General features: G+C 43.4%; 1 protein-coding gene across 9 annotated transcripts in view; it reads left to right on the plus strand.

Annotated features, from left to right (window-relative positions):
- ADARB1 (adenosine deaminase RNA specific B1) overlaps positions 1-16,518 on the plus strand; it is a 74,336-nt gene extending 57,818 nt beyond the window's left edge. For all 9 annotated transcript variants that reach the window (XM_070732354.1, XM_070732355.1, XM_070732358.1 and 6 more), the window contains 5 exons: positions 1,653-1,801; positions 3,240-3,408; positions 10,516-10,697; positions 13,399-13,577; positions 15,230-16,518. In XM_070732354.1, the coding sequence (XP_070588455.1) occupies positions 1,653-1,801; positions 3,240-3,408; positions 10,516-10,697; positions 13,399-13,577; positions 15,230-15,406 (856 nt within the window). In that variant the 3' untranslated portion in view covers positions 15,407-16,518. The remainder of the gene's footprint in view (positions 1-1,652; positions 1,802-3,239; positions 3,409-10,515; positions 10,698-13,398; positions 13,578-15,229) is intronic.
- Positions 16,519-21,312: the final 4,794 nt, after the last annotated feature.

Below are 21,312 nucleotides of genomic sequence, written 5' to 3' on the forward strand. Positions count from 1 at the left end.
CTCTGGGGAGAGCCAGGTTCAACTCCACTTTCAGCCACAGAAGCTCACTGGATACCTTTTGATCACTCAATTTATGCCAGCTCAATGTATATTATAAGTTTATTTTCGTTGAGATAAATGTTAAGGGGGGGGGGGAATGGAAGCAGCAGAGGCATGTGGAACCAATTGTCCAATGTAAGCATCCCAAGTTCAGTATTATATGTTGCATATATCTCCTATTTGGTGGATACAAGCAAGAACCTGTTGGGTTGCAAGATAGTCTGTCTTAAATTGAATAGTGAGGACATGCTTGCAGCATACTGACCAAAATGTAGCCCCAAAATAGACATCTTTATCATTAATATGAAATGATACACATCATGCATTTTGTACAACTAAAATTGATCCTCTAGTATACAGTACTCTTTTCTGAATTTACTAAAAACACTTCTATTAAGAATGGTCATGTATGCACAATGTTTATTCAGAAGTTAATATTGATGTGATTGTCTCATTAGTAAGACATGTGGAAGATTGTGACAGAGATTGACAGAGAAAAAGTAATTTTAAAGCGCAGGAAGAAGTTCCATAGTTGATTACTGGATATTAACAAAAATCAATTAGGAGCTACCATAGTTTTAAAAAAACACATCTATTTTAAATTCCATCAAACAACTACTGTATTTCTTCCTTTTATTTTTAGCCATCTTTGTCTTTAATTTGTATAAATAATATCATATAACTTTATTTCTTTCAATTTTTTGTCACTTCTCACAAAATATTTTGGCAACACAGACCTTTCCCAGAGATTCCACAGTCCCAAAATGGATGGGGAAGAGATAGGGTAGGCTCAAGATATATTTAGTAGATTTGAAATTATAGCTTTAGTTTGGCAAATTTCTATCCAAAAAAATAATTGCACTTGATTGGACTTTACAACGTTGTCTCTGGGACTGAGCTTGACATGAATTAAAGCAAATAGATATTGGATTCATGAAGTGTTTTTTTAATAAGGTCATACATTCTGTGAGAATATTGAAAAATTTAATGGCTCTGCGTTGTGGTCAACTTCAGAGTTAACAGAGATTATATATATATGTTGAAAAAAATAGGAAAAATAGATGAATTTGTGTTTTGTTTAATCAGTGTTTAATCAGGGTGGATAGAAGAAACTTTAAGAAGTGCAGAAAAATAAAGATAATGAGTTCTATGTAGTCCATTGCAAGTTATAAATATTCTAAAAATTGTGAAAATGACTGTGAATAGGAATGCTTCTACACTTTGCTAATTGGGACTAAATACTGAATTCAGTTTGTTAAGAGAAATGTATAGACATTGGTCATGAACTTTATCAGTCTGGTTTTTCTTTGATTGTTTTCAGAGTCTGCATTTCAGCCATTTGTTTATAGTTTTTTCTAAGTTGTAAGTGAACAACAGCTGTTTGTAATTTCCTTTGTGAATAATTCATGACTGAATGTAGAGTTTGCTGCAAAATCACTTAATTAAGCAAAAAATCCTAATTATCTGCAGAACAATACTCTCAGTAGTCCCTTTGATTTATTCTATGGCTATACCATAACACCTTTGATCTAGTTATGCTAAATTTTAGGTTTAGTTTTAGGACAGTAAATACTTCCATGCAACCTGAATAATATTTTCTGTCTTTGTTTCAGCAATAAGGAAGACCAACAAAAATCTATCTTTATCAAGTCAGAACAAGGTGGCTTTAAATTAGATGAAAATGTGCAGTTTCATCTCTATATTAGCACCTCCCCTTGTGGTGATGCTCGGATTTTTTCACCACATGAAGCTGCCCAAGAAGGTATAAATAGTTCTCTGGTGGAGATTAAGAAAAAGAGAGTTTTTCTAGTTTCTAAAATCAAAATGAACTAAGTCCCGTCATACAAAACAGACCAGTACAAACAAGCGGACACCACTTTTGGCCGTTTCATGCAAAAAAAAAAGTTTCTGAATTAATCTATGACTTCGTTATAATTATTCAATGCACAAGCAAAATACACAAGAATTTACTTCTATGTAGATTTAATTTATTTTATTTATTTTATTGTAAATAACTGTATAGAATAATTGTAAAGAATAGTAATAATGTACAACCCAATCATTCCTACAGCAGCACATTTATTGTGGCTTTAATTCTGTATATAAATTGCTTTGGAATATATAAGTTATAGGTAGTTCTTTTAAAAAATCCTAAGGTTTCTTTGATTTGAATGCATGAAATGTTAACAGTGAAGACTAGATAATATTATCAATTTTGTTTCTATAAAATTTTGAGTAAAATTATTATTGCACAAGATAACTTTTCTAATTGCACTATACTGTATTTTGTGTTGCTTTTCTGTTCTGCAAATTCCCTGACTGAAATAAGAAATAAAAATAAGGCTCAATATTGTTGGTCTAATGTTTAAGTCTAGAAACTGGGAGACTGTGAGCTCTAGTCCCCCTCTGGCATGAAAACCCACTGGGTGAACTTGGGCTAGTCACTCTCTCTCTCAGACCACCTCACATCACCGGACGGTTGTTGTGGGAAAAGTAGGAGAGGGAAGGAGTATCAAGTATGCTTGCCAATTTGAGTTGTTTATAAATATATGAAAGGTGACATATAAATAAAATAAGTAATAAGTATTTTATTTATTTATTTATTCATTTATTCATTTGTCCAATACACAAATACATAGGAAGGAAAATAGACATGTGATAATATAAAAGAGGGTGAAAGTGAACTTAGAGGAGAGGATATATGAAAGGAAGAGAATATATAAGATACCGTAGGTGAAAGAAAGGAAAGACAATTGGACAGGGGACGAAAGGCACTCCAGTGCACTTATTTACGCTCCTTACTGGCCTCTTAGGAACCTGGAGAGGTCAATCGTAGAGAGTCTAAGGGAGAAGTGTTGGGGGTTAGGGGTTGACACAATTGAGTCAGGTAATGAGTTCCACGCTTCGATAACTCGATTGTTGAAATCATATTTTTTACAGTAAAGTTTGGCGCGGTTCGTATTAAGTTTGAATCTGTTGCGTGCTCTTGTATTATTGCGGTTGAAGCTGAAGTAGTTATTGACTAGTAGGACGTTGCAGCATATGATCTTGTGGGTAATACTCAAATCGTGTTTTAGGTGCCGTAGTTCTAGGCTATAAAGGATATATATATAATATGAGCATATATGCTATAGTTGTATTAAAATTAGTATTCATATTTTATGCTTTGTTTTGTAACTATGATGGCTTGCATGGTTCAGATCAAGGAGACAGACACCCAAACCGGAAAGCAAGAGGTCAACTACGGACAAAGATTGAATCTGGAGAAGGAACTATCCCTGTCCGTTCTACAACTACAATCCAGACATGGGATGGAGTTCTTCAAGGAGAGAGGTTACTTACTATGTCTTGCAGTGATAAGATAGCTAGGTAAGCTATCGTTTTACGATCAGATATTTCAGTTTGGGGTAGACAGCATTTCATGGCTTAGGGACATAGGAGGGACATTATCAGTTTTCAACCCTGTTTCATTTTTAGAGAATTTTGAAAGTAACATTGGTATGTTAAGTCTCCTGGAGAAGTATATTATACTTTTACTTGTTACTATACTTCCTTGCTGGAGAGACGGAGTAACGACACGGACACAAGAGCTGGATTTAAACTGGGTCATTTTTATTAACATAAATTTGCATAATTTATTCAGTACTTTGTATAAATTAGCATAATCAACTATGACCCGGAAATGGACCTGCAGGGTCAAACAAATACTTCCGGGGCGGAAATGACGTTATGCCAAAAACATTCCTGGGCAACTCATGGGCGTATCTCGATGCAAGTCCAGGTGAGGGGCCAGACCATCACCTGTGACCCTGCCATGCTGTGCATGAGGGGGGTCCCACCGGCTAACCCGAATCCGGGAATTAAAGGTGCAGGACCCAAAGACAGGTTCCCCCCAGCTGCTCAGGCAGAAACTCCCTCCATGAGCTTGTGGAGAACCTGTCAATCATCCCCAAAGATGCCCAAGGGAGAACGCGCGGTTGCTAAACCACCCCAGTTTTCCGCCCCTAACCTGCCACAGGAGCGGGGGTCAGATCTCTATCTTGGCCCCCCGACTCCCCCCTCTAGCTGCGCCAGCTCACGCAGAGACCGCTGCAGGTCCTGTAAGAAAATGGCGTTCCCCCGTTCTGACAGGTGAACGCCATCGGCCCGGTAAAGCCATGGCCGGTCTATTGTGATAAGGGGATGGGCCACTACAACCCCACCTAGTTCCCTAACTGTTTTACCCATAGCCCTATTCACCCTTCGTCTAGCCCGGTGAATGGCCCTAAGGGAAGAGGCGTCCCTCCACACAATCCTAGGTAGTATTTCTGACCACACCACTTGCGCGGTGGGCCATACCTCACGAAGACTTCGCAGGTCTTCGCGTGCCTGGATGATCAGCGCCAGGCCTCCCAGCATGCACAGGTCATTGCCACCTAAGTGCAATACCAGCCACCTGGGTGCGGCCACAGGACGCTGCCCACCCAAACCCACCTGGGCACGACTCCAGGAGCCGCCCCCCATACTGCTGGGCGCAGCCACAGAATGCTGACCGCCCAGCAACGCCAGTAGGAGACCCTCCCACCGCATACCTCTCCGGCCCATCCAGGCAACCCTGACCCACTGCCCCAGGGACAGCTGGGTCCCGATGGCGCTCCTGGCTGCTGAGCGGCCGGCCCAAAAAATCATGCTGTGGCCACACAGCAGCGCCGTCGGTTTCATGTTAGCCTGGGGACCTGCAAGAGGACACACACAGAGAGGTTACCTAGCCTAAGCCCTGCCTAGGATCCTCAGCGGGCCTAACATAACCCAAATATGCCGCTGACCGCCAGCGGCCGATCTCCCGAATCCGATGGGCCGGGAAACCAGAAAGTGCCGCGCTAGTGGCGGCGCCGATACGGAACGAATGCGTTCCATAACCGGCGGGATCCATGCCCACCTGGGCCATTGCCCTGGATACTAACGCCCAAAATTGGTAACGGGTCAGAGGGGTACCGTCCCAATGCCTAAACAGGTACCCCTGACCTGACCCCCGCAGACCACAATAAAGCTGTAGGGCGGCCACTGGACACACCGACTGGTCGGTGGCCGCACTAAGTTGGATGGTAACCCCTCTGCGTAGCTGATCTGTCTTAGACCGCCTTACTACAAGGGACACCCTTCCTTGTCTAAAGGCCAGATCAGCATACTGGAAGGCTCGGAGCGAATTGTCAGCCTGAGACGAAGCCATGGCCTCGCTGACCCTAAGGGCCCCAAAAAACATGACACAAGTTGCTGCCCTAAAAAGACGGGCCTCGTACAATGAGGAACACAGACTGCCAAAACCCCCGTTAATTAAAGACAGCTGCTCCACCGTCAGAGCCTGACGAGTGTCACCAGGGGCCCCAGCTTGCTCCCTTAGCCAGCCTTCCAGCATCTTCCGGATGCGAAAGTCACCCGAAAAATCTGCAAACCCCCCCGCCTTGGACAGAAAGGCGAGGCCGGCTAAACGGGACCGGATCGTCCTAACTGACAGGCCACGCTGCCTAAGCTGGACGCAAAACTCGGCCAAGTGCTCTACAGGGACAGGCCAACTAAGCTGGTAACCCCTGCCCTGCCTGAACTCCCCAAACTCCTTACCTGCACGCTGGTATGCCCTGAGGGTGCCGGGCGCTACAGACAAGGAGATTGCCCGGGATGCCTCGTCTCTCCACCACTCTGGATCCCCCCCAGACTCCAGAGGTGGCCGGGGAACGCTTCTGGCAACTCTCGGGCCCACGGGGCCAGGGTCCGAAACCTGGACAACTGACCACGGGACAAGGCATCAGCGACCCCATTATCCAACCCGGGGACATGCCTAGCCAAAAACAATGCGTTTAGAGACAAGGACCTGTGCACAAAATGGCGGACAAGCCGCATGACCCTGTCGCTCTTGGAGGACAGGGCATTCACCACATGGACAACCGCTAGGTTGTCACACCAAAAGTGCACTGTCTTGTCCCTAAACTGCTCCCCCCAAAGCTCTAAGGCCACTATTAAGGGGAAGAGCTCCAAAAACGTCAGGTCCTTAACCAACGAAGAGGCACTCCATTCCGGAGGCCATGCCGACCAGCACCACTGGTCACCTAACACTACCCCGAAACCACAAGTCCCCGCGGCATCAGAGCAGAGCTGCAACTCAGCTTCCAAAAGAAGCTCGTGCCTCCAAAAAGACAAACCATTAAACCTAACCAAGAAATCCCGCCACACGCCAAGGTCAGCCCTGACCCCTGCGCTGAGGCGGGTACGATGATGGGGCAAGCGGAGCCCCTTCATCGCATCATACAACCTCCTGGAAAAAGCCCTACCAGGAACAACTACCCGACAGGCAAAATTAAGAATGCCTGCCAATTCCTGAAGCTGTCGTAGGGTAACCTTCCGGCAGCCCAGCACCTCATCAAGCTTCCTTTTAATCTTGAGCAACTTCTCTAGGGGCAATCTAGAAGATTGCGCCATCGAGTCCAATTCAATACCCAGAAAGGTAATCCTGGTGGCGGGGCCTTCGGTCTTCTCAGAGGCTAAAGGCACCCCTAATTGAGCACAAAGGGCTTCGAAGTCCCACATTAGAGCAAAGCATTGCTCCGAATGCGCAGGCCCCGCCAACAAGAAATCATCAAGGTAGTGAACGACAGTACCCCGACCACTTTGCCTCCTGAGCGCCCACTCCAAAAAGGTGCTAAAACTCTCAAAAAGAGAGCACGAGACAGAGCAACCCATAGGCAAGGCCCTGTCTACGTAATAGCCCCCTTCGAAATGGAAGCCCAACAGTTCAAAGTCATCTGGGTGAATGGGGAGGAGCCGGAATGCCGACTTAATGTCGCATTTACCCATAAGGGCTCCCACCCCACACTTCCTAACCATAGTCACGGCAGCATCAAAGGATGCATACCGGACTGAACAAAGCTCGTCAGGAATGAAATCATTCACTGACTCCCCCTTGGGAAAAGACAAATGGTGAATCAACCTAAATTCACCACTCGCCTTTTTGGGGACCACACCCAGAGGAGACACACGAAGGTTCGGGAAGGGCGGCTCCGAGAAGGGCCCAAGGACCCTGCCCTCGGCCACCTCCTTCCGAATCTTCTCCCTAACAATGTCTTCATGACCCACAACCGACCTAAGGTTGTCAGACATGAAGGCCCTCCTAACACCCATGTAAGGGATCCGAAACCCCTCTGAGAAGCCTAGCCAGAGAGCGTCCGCTCTCGGGTGAGGGTGGTAGTCACCCAACCAACCCTCAAGCACTCGCAAATTAATTGGGCTGGGCCCCTTTTCCCCCAACAGGTGGGGAAGGCTTTGGGGGACCCCCGCCCTTCTTTTCAGCCCCCTTCTTGGGGCGGGGGCACACGGCTGCGGAATGGTTCCCCCCACAACTCCCGCAGGCGTGACGAAACCTGCAAATGGGACGAAAACACGCCCCCTTTGCAGCGAACTCGTGGCACACCAAAGAGGCCCCTTTCCCGACGCCGCCCGCCACGGCCTTGGCCGGCGCGGGCGTCACGGGCTCCTCTTCCATAAAGTGACCGCTGTCGGTCCTATCGCAGCCCTCCTTCCCCGACATATGCGTGGCCTGGAACCAAAGGTCCGGAACCACCATATCCCAGGGCAAGTAGGGGTCATGGGCAATACGCATCCTGAACCCCTTATCGTAATGCCTCCATATTGTACCCCCATATTCAAAGTGGGCCCTCGCAATGAGGTCGATATATTTCAGCAAGGCAGCGGCCCTACCCGGCTGCCTCTGAATTACAACCGACGCAAAGGTCAGAAAAGCATACAGCCAAGAGCTGAAACACTTTGTGACCTTTGTTTTCTTAACCTTCTCCCCAGGCACCACCTCCTTGTCCTGTTTAGGGACCTCCCTGTTTAAAATGGAGAAAAGGTCGACATACTCCCCCCGCCATATTGCCTCCTTCACCGACGGGTGAAGATGATAACCTAAAGGCGTCGCGGGCAACCCACAAGGGATGGCCCCAGGCTTGATGCTGGCGAACGGGTCCCACACCGTGGTGGCCCCCGATCCCAGCACACCAAGCCCCGGTGGATACACAAAAGGGGGCAGTGGCATAATGGCCGACTGAGGAGGGATCCAACCCCCCACCCCCGCCCCAGGTGGGAAAGATACCCCTGGGGCCCCTACTGGCGGGGCCGGCGGGGACCAGACCTGTCCACAGGTGCCCGCAGCAGCCCCCATGAAGCTGTTGCCACTCCCCAATGCGGGCGGGATGAACCCGGGACCCTGCACGGGAAGGAGCGGTGAAGTGCCTACGTGTGGTGCGACCTCACCTGCCCTGTAAGGGGTAGAAGCCATCCACGGGGGACCCATCCTTGTTGGGCCCTGCAACGATGACCACTGCCCTGACTGGGCCATCTGCCCCGCCTGGGCCGTCTGCACAGTGTGTGCCAGCTGCGTGGTGTGGGCAACCTGCCACTCCTGGGCCGGCTCCTCTTCGGGGTTGGCGCCCCAGGCTGCGGCAGCAGTCATGGGAAGCCCCTCCGGGCCAGCACCCGACCGCCACCGCTCCAGTTCATCGAGCCGCTCCAGGACCCTGGCCCAAGAAAGAGAAGGGGAAACCTCGGGTTGAGGGACCGTGGGCATAAAACCCACCCCCCCACCACCGGGACCACCCCCGGGGGCCCCTCTGCCGCAGCCCGAGCCCGGGCAGACGGCCTGGCAGCCCTCCTAGGCCGCACCACTGGTTGGGCCGGGAGGGCCGGAGCTTGCCGCTTTTTAGGGGCCATGTGCTTATTTAATATATTCTATTTCAACCAGAAGAAATAGCAAACAACAGGAAGAGGGCACCCCCCAAGGCCTGCACCCCCAAGGCAAGGCCTGTCCTATGCAGCAGGCCTCACCAATGCAACCACAAGGGGACGAACCTCCCCCCCCACCAGCGGTGGCAGCAAGGCCTCACTGCCCACCGCTTGGCTCCTAGGCCCTTTATAGGCAGGGCCGCACCCTCCCAGGTACCCCTGCCACCCAAGGGAAAGCCCCCCAAGACCCCCGACCACCGGGAAGACTAAGGCTCCAAACCGGAGCGGAGACCAGCCAATGCTGGCTCCGCTACTCCCTGAGCTTCTCTTGCAGCCCAAAGAAGCCCCTCGCCGTCCAACGAAGCCTTCTCGCCCGACTCGGCCACAAAATGGCGGCCGCACACGAGGCCGCACCTAAAATGGCCACCGCGAGCAAACGCAAGTGTCTGCTCGTGGCCTCTGCAGTCCGGGCGAAAAGGGAGAGCCCCGGGCCTGCTCGCCCTTATATAGGGCAAGCAGGCCCCGCCCGGACCAATCAGAAGCCTGGCCAATCAGGCCCGACCTCCCGAGCGAAGTCTCGCATCGCGAGACTTCGCCCGGGATCCAAAATGGCGGCCGCCATGAGGGACCGTGTCTCCCGGTCCCTCCAGCAAAGCCTGCCGCCGGGTAAGTCCGGCGCTGCTATTTTTAAAAAGCAAAATGAACCCACGGATTTTTGCTGGTTGTCGGTAATTGCATGCAGCCTTTCTCAGCCCTTCTGCAGCTCATTGGTAAACAATGCATGACTTGGGTATGCCCCCTATACCTCACAAGAATTGGCATCTTTTGAACATTTTTAGATACCACTGATGCCCTCTTTGATCTATCTAAAAGAGCTAAAGGCAGCTGATACTGTACTGTCTCTTTCAATCCCTGACTAATTCATCCTGTTGGTTCTCATAGATTATAGCTGGTCTGGCATATCTTATCTTAAATTTTCAGAGAAAAATATAGGACAAAATTGACATAAGGAGATATAATATATAATTTCCTGTCTGCTGAGGGCTTTAAGTTGGAAATATCTCTTACTGCCAGAAGAATTTTTATTTACTCATGCATTTCATTTATCAAATATTATTCCTTATAAATCATCTTATATATGATATTCAGTCAGGTTATATTTTTGTAAAGTTATATTTAATGATGGCAATATTTTTCAATAATATATGATTTAAAAATAATGATTTGAAGTGTATTTTAACAAAAAAAATTCCTAATTATACTTCAGTCTTATTAAATTGGAAATTCTAAAATGAGACTTACATGTAAAACAAGAGTTCCACAATATTACATCCCTCCTGCTTTTTTGAACCTACTTTAAACTTAAACAATTCAATCATAGTTGTATCCACGAGGCATATGGAAAAAAATGTTAAAAGCATATGCGACTCAAAATGTATAAAAATTCAGTTCTGCATTTCCCAACTTGATTATACTACTCAGAGTAGTTCAATTACTTTTAATTTTATTTGGCTAATATGATTAAATCTGGAGTCCTTTCAAGTCTTACTGCAATATATATTAAGCTATCATAAATATTTATCTGTGAATGTTGAGATTCTATATCACATGTTAAATGTAAAAAGTTATCTTGAGTTAAAAGCTTTTGACAACAACAGCAGAGAACCGGTTGCTAAAATTTTTCAATCCCACTTCTGGCTAAAAGATTATATTGTTTCCCTTTAGGTGGAATGTACTTGGTATTCAAGGAGCTTTACTGAGCCTCTTTGTAGAGCCAATATACCTCTCAAGCATTATCTTGGGAAGTTTGTATCATGGAGATCATTTGTCCAGGGCAGCATACCAGCGGATAGCAGAGATTGAAGATCTACCATTGCTCTACGTACTTAACAGACCATTACTCAGTGGTAAGCATGAAAAAAACCCCAGAATGTATCCTAATGCCATAATTTTGTTTTCAAAATATTGCAAGTAACAATTTTAATAAATAATAAATCTATTCCAAGAGCTTGGAATCAACTAGACTGTTGCTAGTGACTATGGTATAGTGCAAAACTAGGGATAAACATGGTGGAATTGATGGGCATGTGGAAGCTTCCTATTATTTTTGCACATGATTACAAACATCTATGTCTTATTAAAGGAATGTTGCTCCAAGTTTTAATTAATTTAATTTAATAATTTAATTAATTTAATTAATCTACGGAGAGGGGCAGCATACAAATCTAATAAATAATAATAAATAATAGTTGATTTAATTAATTTATTTTATATATTTGTTTTGTCAAGTACATACTTGAGGTATGTAAAGATATAATAATATTCATATACATGTTACTAGTAATAAGAAAAAAATAAAAAAATAAAAAATAAGAAGAAACATTAGATACAGTGGGGGGGGAAAGTATTTAGTCAGACACTAGTTATGCAAGTTCTCCCACTTAAAAAGATGACAGAAGCCTGTAATTGACGTCATACGTAGACCTCAACCATGAGAGACAACATGAGAAAACACATCCAGAAAATCACATTGTTTGATTTTTAATGAATTTATTTGCAAATTATGGTGGAAAATAAGTATTTGGTCACCTACAAAAAAGCAAGATTTCTGGCTCTCACAGATCTGTAACTTCTTCTTTAAGAGGCTCCTCTGTCCTCTACCCATTACCTGTAGTAATGGCACCTGTTCGAACTTGTTATCAGTATAAAAGTCACCTGTCCACAACCTCAAACATGTGTGGGTTCCATAAATGAGCTGTATTCAAGGATTAGTCTGGCAAAAGTTTTGTATGCTCTGGTTAGTACTGTAAGATTGCCGGAGCAGAAGCTACGTAGGATTAAGTTAACAACTCTTGAAGCCTTTTTGGCGATGTTGTTGCAGTGGGCTTTGGCACTTAGGTCATTTGATATGAGTATTCCAAGGTCTTTTACAGAGTGAGGGTTGTCTGTAAGGTCTTGTTTATTCAGATTGTATTTGGTGTTCTGATTTTTTTTACTGGTTGAGATTTGGAGTTGCCAGATGTTTGACCATTTGGTTGTATTTGGTGTTCTGATTCTTTTTGTTGGTTGAGATTTGGAGTTGCCAGATGTTTGACCATTTGGACACAAAGTCAAGGTCTTTCTGGAGAGTAGCTGTGTTACTGGTGGTGTTGAAAAGTTTTACATAATTAGAGAACACAGTTGCTTGTAATGTGATCACAAAGATCATTTGTATAGTATGTAGTAGTAGTAATTGAGCACAAAGCCACATATTGCGAGTAATTTCATGGTTTGTTTTAGTACTGTGATGGCGAACATATGGCATGGTTGCCACAGGTGGCACGCGGAGCCATATCTGGCATGCAAGCCGTTGCCCTAGTTCAATTCCAATGTTCATGTGTTTGCTGGTCAGCTCATTTTTGGCTCACACAGAGGCTCTAGGAGGGTGCTTTTGGCTTCCAGTGAGCCTCCAGGGGATGGGGGAGGGTGTTTTTACCCTCCCCTGGCTCCAGGGAAGCCTTTGAAACCTGGAGAGGGTGAAATACAAGCCTACTGGGCCCACTAGAAGTTGGGAAACAGGCCGTTTCCAGCCTCCAGAGGGCCTCTGGGGGGATGGGGGAAGCTGTTTTTGCCCTCCCCAGGCACTGAATTATGTGTGTAGGCTCTCACACATGCGCAATAGTGCACACACGCCCTTTTGGCACCCGAGGAAAAAAAGGTTTGCCATCACTGTGTTAAGATAACTGAGGAACATAATGCAAAGTGAGTGAAAAGACTGCTGTGAAAATCAAGGGCTGATTTTTGTTAAAGAAGAAAAATACAATGTTAGTACTTTAATGGAGAATGTTCACCAGGAGGAGCCTATTTAAGTATTCTAGTACACAAGCTGTATAAATGGTTGTTTTATATAAAAAGGCTTTCTCCAGTGAGCCATGAAATTGCACATTAGATAAAATTCCACCATGTCTTTTTAAAAATAATAATAGGAAAAATAGGGGAGGGGGGAAAGGGAAGAGAAAAGTACAGAAAAGAAGGGGAAAAGCAGGGGTGGGCTACTGTCCAGATGGGGTGGGATGCAATGGGGTAGCGAAAATGGAGCTCCACCCCAGAGCACCCAATTTTCGCTGAAAGATGTTGAAGAAAATGCAGGGTGTCGTGCATAGTGTCGTGGTAGTAAAAATATTGGTAGCTCTTCACTGGGGAAAAGAAAGAGAAGGCAGTGACCCTTGCAGCCTGGAAAGCTGATCAGCGGTATTCTGCTGTTTGTGCTAATTAGGCTGTGTGGAACCTGACCAGACTGTTTGCTGCAAGGAGGCAAATTGCTGGGAAGGAAAGGCTGAAGGGCGGGGGCTGGTGAGTGGTGGGGCGTTGGCAACATTCACAAGATACACGGGGGGGGGAGTATGTCTTATAGACTGAAAAATATGGTAAATTGAAAGCATAGTTAATAGAAGAGCAACAAATTATCATTGCCTTTGTGCCCAATGTATATATATATATATATATATTATATATTAGCTTTTATTAAGCATTGGAAATAATTTCATTTCTAAGACAGATCTATAATCTATTTGGAATTACCATAATTCTTTTCTACCATGTACTAATATTTTTGTTCGGTTATTTCAGGTATTAGCAATGCTGAAGCTCGTCAGCCAGGAAAAGCACCTAATTTCAGCGTGAACTGGACAGTTGGGGATGCTGGGCTGGAAGTTATTAATGCTACAACAGGAAAGGATGAGCTTGGTCGTGCATCCCGTCTTTGTAAGCATGCACTATATACTCGCTGGATGCGTGTTTATACAAAGGTAGGTTTCCAAAATAGATAGTCCACTGTTACTTTATGGCTATTGGATTTTATGAATTTATTGTTGCTGGTGCTCCAAGAACAACTTGGGATATAGAACCGAGACACATTGGCTTCTTTGATGGGGAATTAGTTGTTGTTCGGGTATTGCTGAACTAAACTTCCAGCCTTAACCAGACTCATTAATTCTAAGAAACATAGGAAATGTTCATGTGACACCATGTGCAGAGCCACAATTTTCCCCTCCATGGTGTAAATTTATTTTCTTATTTCCTATTTATCTCATAGAATGGGACAGGAAAAGATTTGTTTTAGCTGTCACGTTAAGAATTTGGCTTAAATGATCTAGGCCAGGGGTAAGCAAAGTTGCTTCTTCTATGACTTGTGGACTTCAACTCCCAGAATTCCTGAGCCAATCAGGCTAGCTCAGGAATTCTGGGAGTTGAAGTCCACATGTCATAGAAGAGCCAACTTTGCCTACCCCTGATCTAGGCAAAAATGTACATCAAAAGTCCTCTAACTCTTTATGACATTTGAACTTGTTCATCGACTCCTACATATTAATTATATGAAAATAATTTCATAAATACTACTTTAACAAATAATACATCAATACTAATAGTAATACTACTAATAATAACATTGATTAATCCAGTGGATCCTTTGGAGTTGATACTGACTACTTTGGGGAATTCTAATCTTCACATATTCATTTCTAATAAGTATAGAAAGTCTCCTCCTCTTCTCCCTCCCCCTCCTCCTATTAGCAAAATGTCCCATAAGGTTGAATTGAGATAATTCTTTTCTGGAACATTTTACTTCACATTCCCTGGCCAGATTTAATCCTTTTTTGAGTTCAGGATTTTACTTGCCAGCTTCTTCCCTAATTTAATTTTTCTATTTTCCCCAATTTAATGATTACATTTTCATTCTTTGGAAAGTTATCTTAACTAAAGGACAAGCCCCTTTGACATAACTTCTTTCCATTATACTATTGAATTGAGAAAAATAAAAAGACAAGAATAAATATCAGAGAAAACATATTTAAAACAAAGACAGTGACTACTGCAAAGTATTATGAGCACTTAAAATACCAATTTAAAGAGACCTAATTTTAAAAATCCATAAAAATATCTTTAGAGGAAAAAGTTTTCTATCTCCATTATGCTGATTTACCTAGATCAAAGCACCTGCTTCTGCCGGGGTGGGCATGGATATTGCTCTGTGGGCCCTTTCTCTTTAGGATAAGAATGGGCTGCGAGATGAAAGGTACCTACCTTAACCATAGATGTTCTCATCCTGCTGAGTGCAATTCAACTAACCTTTGGGGGATTGTTCTGCTTTCAACAGCTCTCACTGAAGGGGAATGAACCATGAAAGAGAAATGAATAATTGATTGGAAAAGGATGGGATTGTTTTAAGTCCAAATGGTTTTTCCGTTAGTAAGATTCTGGGTTAGCTTTTGAACGCTTGCTATTTATTTCTGGGTTTGAAAGCATTGCAATTTAATATTGGAATTACAAAATAGGGTGAAGGACATGGGACACTTGGTGTCGATTTAGAGATTGATTCTAATGGAAAGTTTAATAATAAAAAACAATAAGATGGTGCTTTTAATTAACATCTCCTTTTTCTTCTCTTTCATTTATTTAGCTTCCTGCCAGTCTTCATTCAAAAGTCAATAAGCCAAATATATATCACGAAACAAAACAGGTAGCAGTGGAATATCAAACTGCCAAGGAGTGTTTGTTTAAAGCGTTTCTGAAGGCTGGTCTTGGGGCCTGGGTGGAGAAGCCTATAGAGCAAGATCAGTTTTCCCTGGTTGTCTGAATTATGGTTTGCACTCTGTGAGACTCTGATGAAAAGTCCAGTTTCTGTATCAACATTTCATCTGCTCATCTATAACAGCAGCTTTTTAACTTTTGTGATTTGGGGAACTAACTTGTGATTAATTAGTTTTGGGTTTGTTGAGTTAATTCAAACTAAAGAAAAACTGATAATAGAAACTAGTTTAGAATCAAAACAATTATTTGATTACTATCTCAAGACTATCTTTGCAGGAAAAAATCTTGGTGCATTTTTTTCAATAATTCATCCACACTTTTTAACAATTATTTTAAGTAATTGATGTCAGATGCATATAATTTTTATGTTGTAAGCCTCCGTGAGTCTCTGGAGAAGGACGGCCTACAGAATGAAATAATAAACAAATAAATATAATGCACACGAGATAGGATTTTTACATGTCACTCAAGTATGTATTTTAACTTTGTGTTCTATTTTCAGAGCCTTTGAAAAAAGAAAAATTAGAGTTTTATTTTTAAATTGATTAATATCATATACAAATGATAAAAATTACAAAACTGGACTGCTGTTTAGACAGTTTTTCCTGCTTCTGTCCCCACCCTTAAAACACAGTTGCAGAAAATCGTTGTCTTTGCTGTGTGTATGTGATAGTTTTTAACATGCTACTTTCTATTCCATTTTAAAATACTTGTCTTCAATTAGCATTTATATACATTGTGACGTTATTGATTTTTACCATTGTAAACTGGAAACTGTTTGTAAAATAATAGAATATAGACTTCAACTTAGATGTAGCTGGTTCTTTGTTTCACAGGAACCTTCTAAATTACCACAGTAATATTATCAATGTGGTGGCCATTTCAGAACACTTTTTCTTTTGTGAGAAACTTGCTGATTTGCCAAAAACATACTGCACATGTGCATCACAACAGTTAAAAATGAGATGAAAGGTTATTCTAAGTTAAATTATATGCTCTTTTAGGATTTAACTTATTTTCAGCCAAACTGTATATAACTATGAGATTATGCTGCCTGTGACTGTAAACATGTGGATATAAAACTACCTATCTAGATTATACTGCAATGTAGTTTTGTTTGATTTAGTATAATAGGAATAAATGTTGAGCATCTATTTATTTATGAAGTACCCAATCCATAAGCACGTTTGTATGTGTCTGGATCTCTGACAGACAGCAGTATTTACAGAGGGAACTAGTGCTTGTGCTGAGCATAGATCTTCAGACTCCCTAGAGCAGGAGTATCAAACTCATGTCATCATGGGAGCGTCACGTGACATATTGACACTTTTTTCCCTTTCACTAAACTGGGCGTGGGCATGGCTAGCGCATGACACATCCAGCCCATGACCCTGGAATTTGACAGCTCTGCCCTAGAGGATCTTCTGCTTAGCAATCATGGCGAGTGTGCTGCACCGACAATTAGCTGCAAAGGTTTACCCTGAAATGCAGAGTATGTATATGTCCTTGTGTTGACTAACTAATCCATCAAGCCATCTTTCTACCCAGTTGCAGTGTTTCATAAAGCGTTTACTCCTTTTATTGATTGATACTTCACCCTCTAGCTTCATCTCAATTTGAGGAAATAGTTATAAACTTGAAATTGTGCTAGGGTTTTATTTCAGTAATAAAGAGCTAGAACAAAATTAATAACAAAGAGGTAAAAATTAGAATTTGGTCTTTTCAATTCCACTCTGGCAAAGCATGTCTTGTACAGGGGGTGGACTAAAAAATGGAAACACCTTGAAAAATCATCAAAATATCTTTTAATATGGTGTTGGTCCACCTTTTGCAGCAAATACGAGTCTTCGGAGAGGGGCGGCATACAAATCTAAATAATAAATAAATAAAAATAATAATAAATAAATACAGCCTCAATTCTCCAAGGTATTGATTCATACAAATTGTGAATTGTTTCCAAAGGAATTTTAGCCCATTCTTCAATTAAAGCACCCTCCAGTTATTTTAGAGACGATGGTCGTGGAAATCAACTTCTTACTTGAATCTCCAAAATCGACCATAAATGCTCAATAATGTTGAGGTCTGGTGGTTGTGGTGGCCAGATGAGATGCTGAACTTCATTAGAATGTTCCTTGTGCCATTCTTTAATAATTCTTGTTCTATGGATTGTTGCATTATCATCTTGAAAGATGGCATCTGCCTCTGGAAACAGTTCTTGAACCATAGGATGAATTTGGTCAGCCAAAATAGTGATGACTGTTAATTCTTCCATGAAGGGAAATCATTGGCCCAGTGGATTTCCAAGAAATAGCACCCCAGATCATCACTGAACCCCCGCCATGTTTGATGGTTGGGAGAAGGCAGTCTAGATGAAATGATTCTTTTGGCTGTCTCAAAACATAAACATGGCCGGAGGTCGGAAAAAGGGTAAACGATGATTTGTCAGAGAAAATCACATTTCGCCACTGCTCGAGGGACCATTTCTGGTGGTTTCTACACCACTCTAAATGCTTTGAAACATTTGTCTTTGAGAGCAGAGGTTTTCTAATTGCAGCTCTTCCATGGAATCTTTTGTGGTTGGCTCTGGGCCAGCTCCTGCTCCGAGGATTGTGGACGTTGGTTTGGGGGAATACTCAAGTTCTCAGAGACTGGTTTTACTGCCAACAGCTTTGGACAGTGAAGATTCTGTGTCAAGGGCAGACTCTAGGAGTGAAGCAGGATCGGATGGTGCGGCAGGCAGCCCATTAGCTAATTACCCCATTAGTGAGTCATCATCAGACTCAGACGAAGAGGGATTAATAGATGGTCGCAGGCATAGGTTTATGACCAGAATGGAACAACTGCGCAAGTATTATATAAGATAAGGGAGAACACCTGTGGCTGGGGCAATTAGGCTAATGGGGCTGCTGATAAATTGTCAGCGTCGCTGAGAGCGTGCGTGGGAGATTATCCATTTGGATAAGGACGTTGTGTTTGAACTTTGTTCCTGATTATTCACAGACTCTTGGGGAGATTTCACAGTTAAGTAAAAACTTCTGGAGTGACTAAAAGAGGTTTTGGCTGTGACGTTTTTCACAGCTGCTTCTATCTGCTTTGGTTTGTTTTATTCTCACAGCTGGCAAAGTCTGTTAACTGTGTTTGAGCTCATTTGCTCAGTTTAAAGTGCGTGTGCACCATATTTTTTTTTGATAAACTGTTCTGCATCAGCGTGTGTGTGTTTGAATTTACATTCCTGACTTCACTGGGGCTTGTAACACGAGCCCGGCATAACAGAATCCAAATTTGTGAAGCTCCCTTCGAACAGTTTTTGTGGAAACTGGGTTCTGTACATGTCTATTGAGCTCTGCAGTGATTTTAAGAGCTGTGATCTTGCGATCCGCTCTAACAATTCGCTTTAGAGTCCGATGGTCTCAGACAACTTCGACTTTCGACCAGACCTGTGCTTGGCTGAGGATGTTTCTCCTTCTCTTTCAAAAGCAGTCATTACTTTTGAGACATTACCTCTTGAAATGCCAAACATTTGGGCACTTTCTGTTACATTAGCGCCTGCCATTCGAGCACCAAAAATTTGGCCTCTTTGAAAGTCTGAGAGGTCTGCCATTTCTAGAAGGTTGTAACCAATTTCCTTAAATTTCTGTAAAAACAAAAAGGTAGTTTAAAAAACATATAAAATAAAAAACAACAATTAAAATATGTCAAGTTTTGATTGATTTGAACATGCTCAAACATTATGATGCCAAAAAGTCAAGTGTTTCTATTTGTTTGTCCACCCCCTGTAGGTGTAACACTCTTAATTCTGACTGTTCTTCAATTTGAAAAGAAATAATAGTAATATGTTTTGCTAAATAAATGCCAGGGATTTCAGGTGATATTCATATTGAAGATTTCACATCAGTTACAGGTATTTTTCAATGTCGGTGTAAGGAGATGTTAGTAGCTAGCATCTCATTTCTATATGGAGCCTGGATATAATTATCTACAGTATGTTGTATTGTGTTGATAGACACAAACATCATGAAAGGGTATATATATATGTCCATGAAAGCCTTTTTCAGTATTTAGAATGAGATCTGAACTCTGTGGGAATTTGGGCAGGCAAGAGGAAGGATTCTAGACTATGGTCATCTCTTCCTCTCATTAGTATATCCACACTTCCTCCTGTAACTGTCCTCTATGTAACATATCTGTACGTGCTCCTTCGGTCCCTGCTCAGTCCTAACAATTTTCACTGGGTCCACCCAGTCATTAGCACTTCCTTTAGGCTCCTGTATCTTCCTCAAGCAAACTAATGGGCAGCACTAGCAACGAATGATACAATGTATAGATGTTGCAAGAAGTCTGCAGACAACACTGATCTCCGGTGAAACAATGGGAGAGGCCTTTCCATTGAGACTGTAAAAACGTCATGCAAAGCGGAGAACCATGTGGCATTTCCATCAGCAGCCAAATGAATTGCTCCAGAAGCCATTTGTTGTAGAGGGCCACATGAAACTTCATGGCTGAGACGATCTGTCAAAATCTATCATGTCTTATCAAGGAGAAAAAACAAGGTATTTTGCACAGATGACCTAACTCTAACCTTAAGAAAGCATACTTTATACATGTGCAAAGTCCACCTCTCATTTACGTGTATGCATAAAGTAACCAGACATGGTGAAAAATAGATAAAAACTTTCCGCAAATATTAACATCTGATCTCTAATTATTAGTTGCAGATATTAAAAAACTGCAGATAACAAGGACCACCTTTTTTTAAAGGAAAAATTGTTCGCTTAAAAAACCAATACAGTAGACACAATAGTAATAAATGTTTATGTTGATAGGGCCTTACAAAATTTACTCTGCAAGAGCAGATTATTTATGTAGCAGATTTAAATGGCAATGATAGAATTGTAACTTGAATTAAATAGACAATAGTTACATTCACATGCTGAAAAGGCCATCACATAAATATTCACACTACAGTATATACAGTATCCCCCGGTTATTGCGTCCCCGACCATTGCGAACAGGGTAATTTGCTATTTTTGAACCCGGAAGTCAGAACACCATCTGCGCATGCGTGCCTTTTTTTTCTATGGGCACGCATGCGTAGATGGGCCGGGCAATCAGCTGCTGGGCGGCTTCCCTAGGTCTTCCCCCTCTTGGCGGGCATCAGCGAGGAGTTTCCCCACCGCCCACGCAAACTCCTCGCTGCTGCAGCTTCGCTCGGGCCGCTTCCCAGCTGAGTACTCAGCTGGGAAGCGGCCCGAGCGAATGGCTTGTCCGCAGCCAGCCTGCCCGCGCGCCCGCGGCTCGCGCACCCTTCTCCCGCCCACGCCGTTCGCTCGGGCCGCTTCCCAACTGAGCTCTCAAGCCAAGCGCAGAAGTTCGCTTTTGGCGCTTGGCTTGAGGGCTCAGTTGGGAAGGCGCCCGGGTGTTTTAAAACGTCCCCACCGACATGGGGGGCTCGCTAGCACCCCCCCAACCCGGGTTGGGGGTTCGGGGGGGTTGCTAGCGAGCCCCCCATGTCGGCGGGGACGTTTTAAAACACCCCTGCCGCCCCCAATCTTCGGCTCCTCGCTAGCGCTGCGGAAGTAAAAACACCATCTGCACATGCGCAGATGGTGTTTTTACTTCCGCAGCGCTACTTCGCGAAAACCCGCTCGTTGCGGGGAGTCCTGGAACGGAACCCTCGCAACGAGCGGGGGATCACTGTACTCCATTATTGAAGCCAAATTATGAACAATTGGAAAGTAAACTAGATGATAAATAGAATTGCTAACTTTGTCAATGTAACACATTTTGCTATCTGAGGCAGATCTGAAAACATGCCTGGGGCTTTCTGCCTCATGGCTGGTGCCCAGAGGGTCCGGCAAATGACACAGATTTGCTTGACCGGCATGTTGAGACCAATTGAACACAATATCAGTTGCACTACTTTAATCTTTTGAAAAAAACTAGCACAATAAA

Source organism: Erythrolamprus reginae, chromosome 1 (genome assembly GCF_031021105.1).
Source record: "Erythrolamprus reginae isolate rEryReg1 chromosome 1, rEryReg1.hap1, whole genome shotgun sequence".
In the NCBI taxonomy this organism is placed as follows: domain Eukaryota; kingdom Metazoa; phylum Chordata; class Lepidosauria; order Squamata; family Dipsadidae; genus Erythrolamprus; species Erythrolamprus reginae.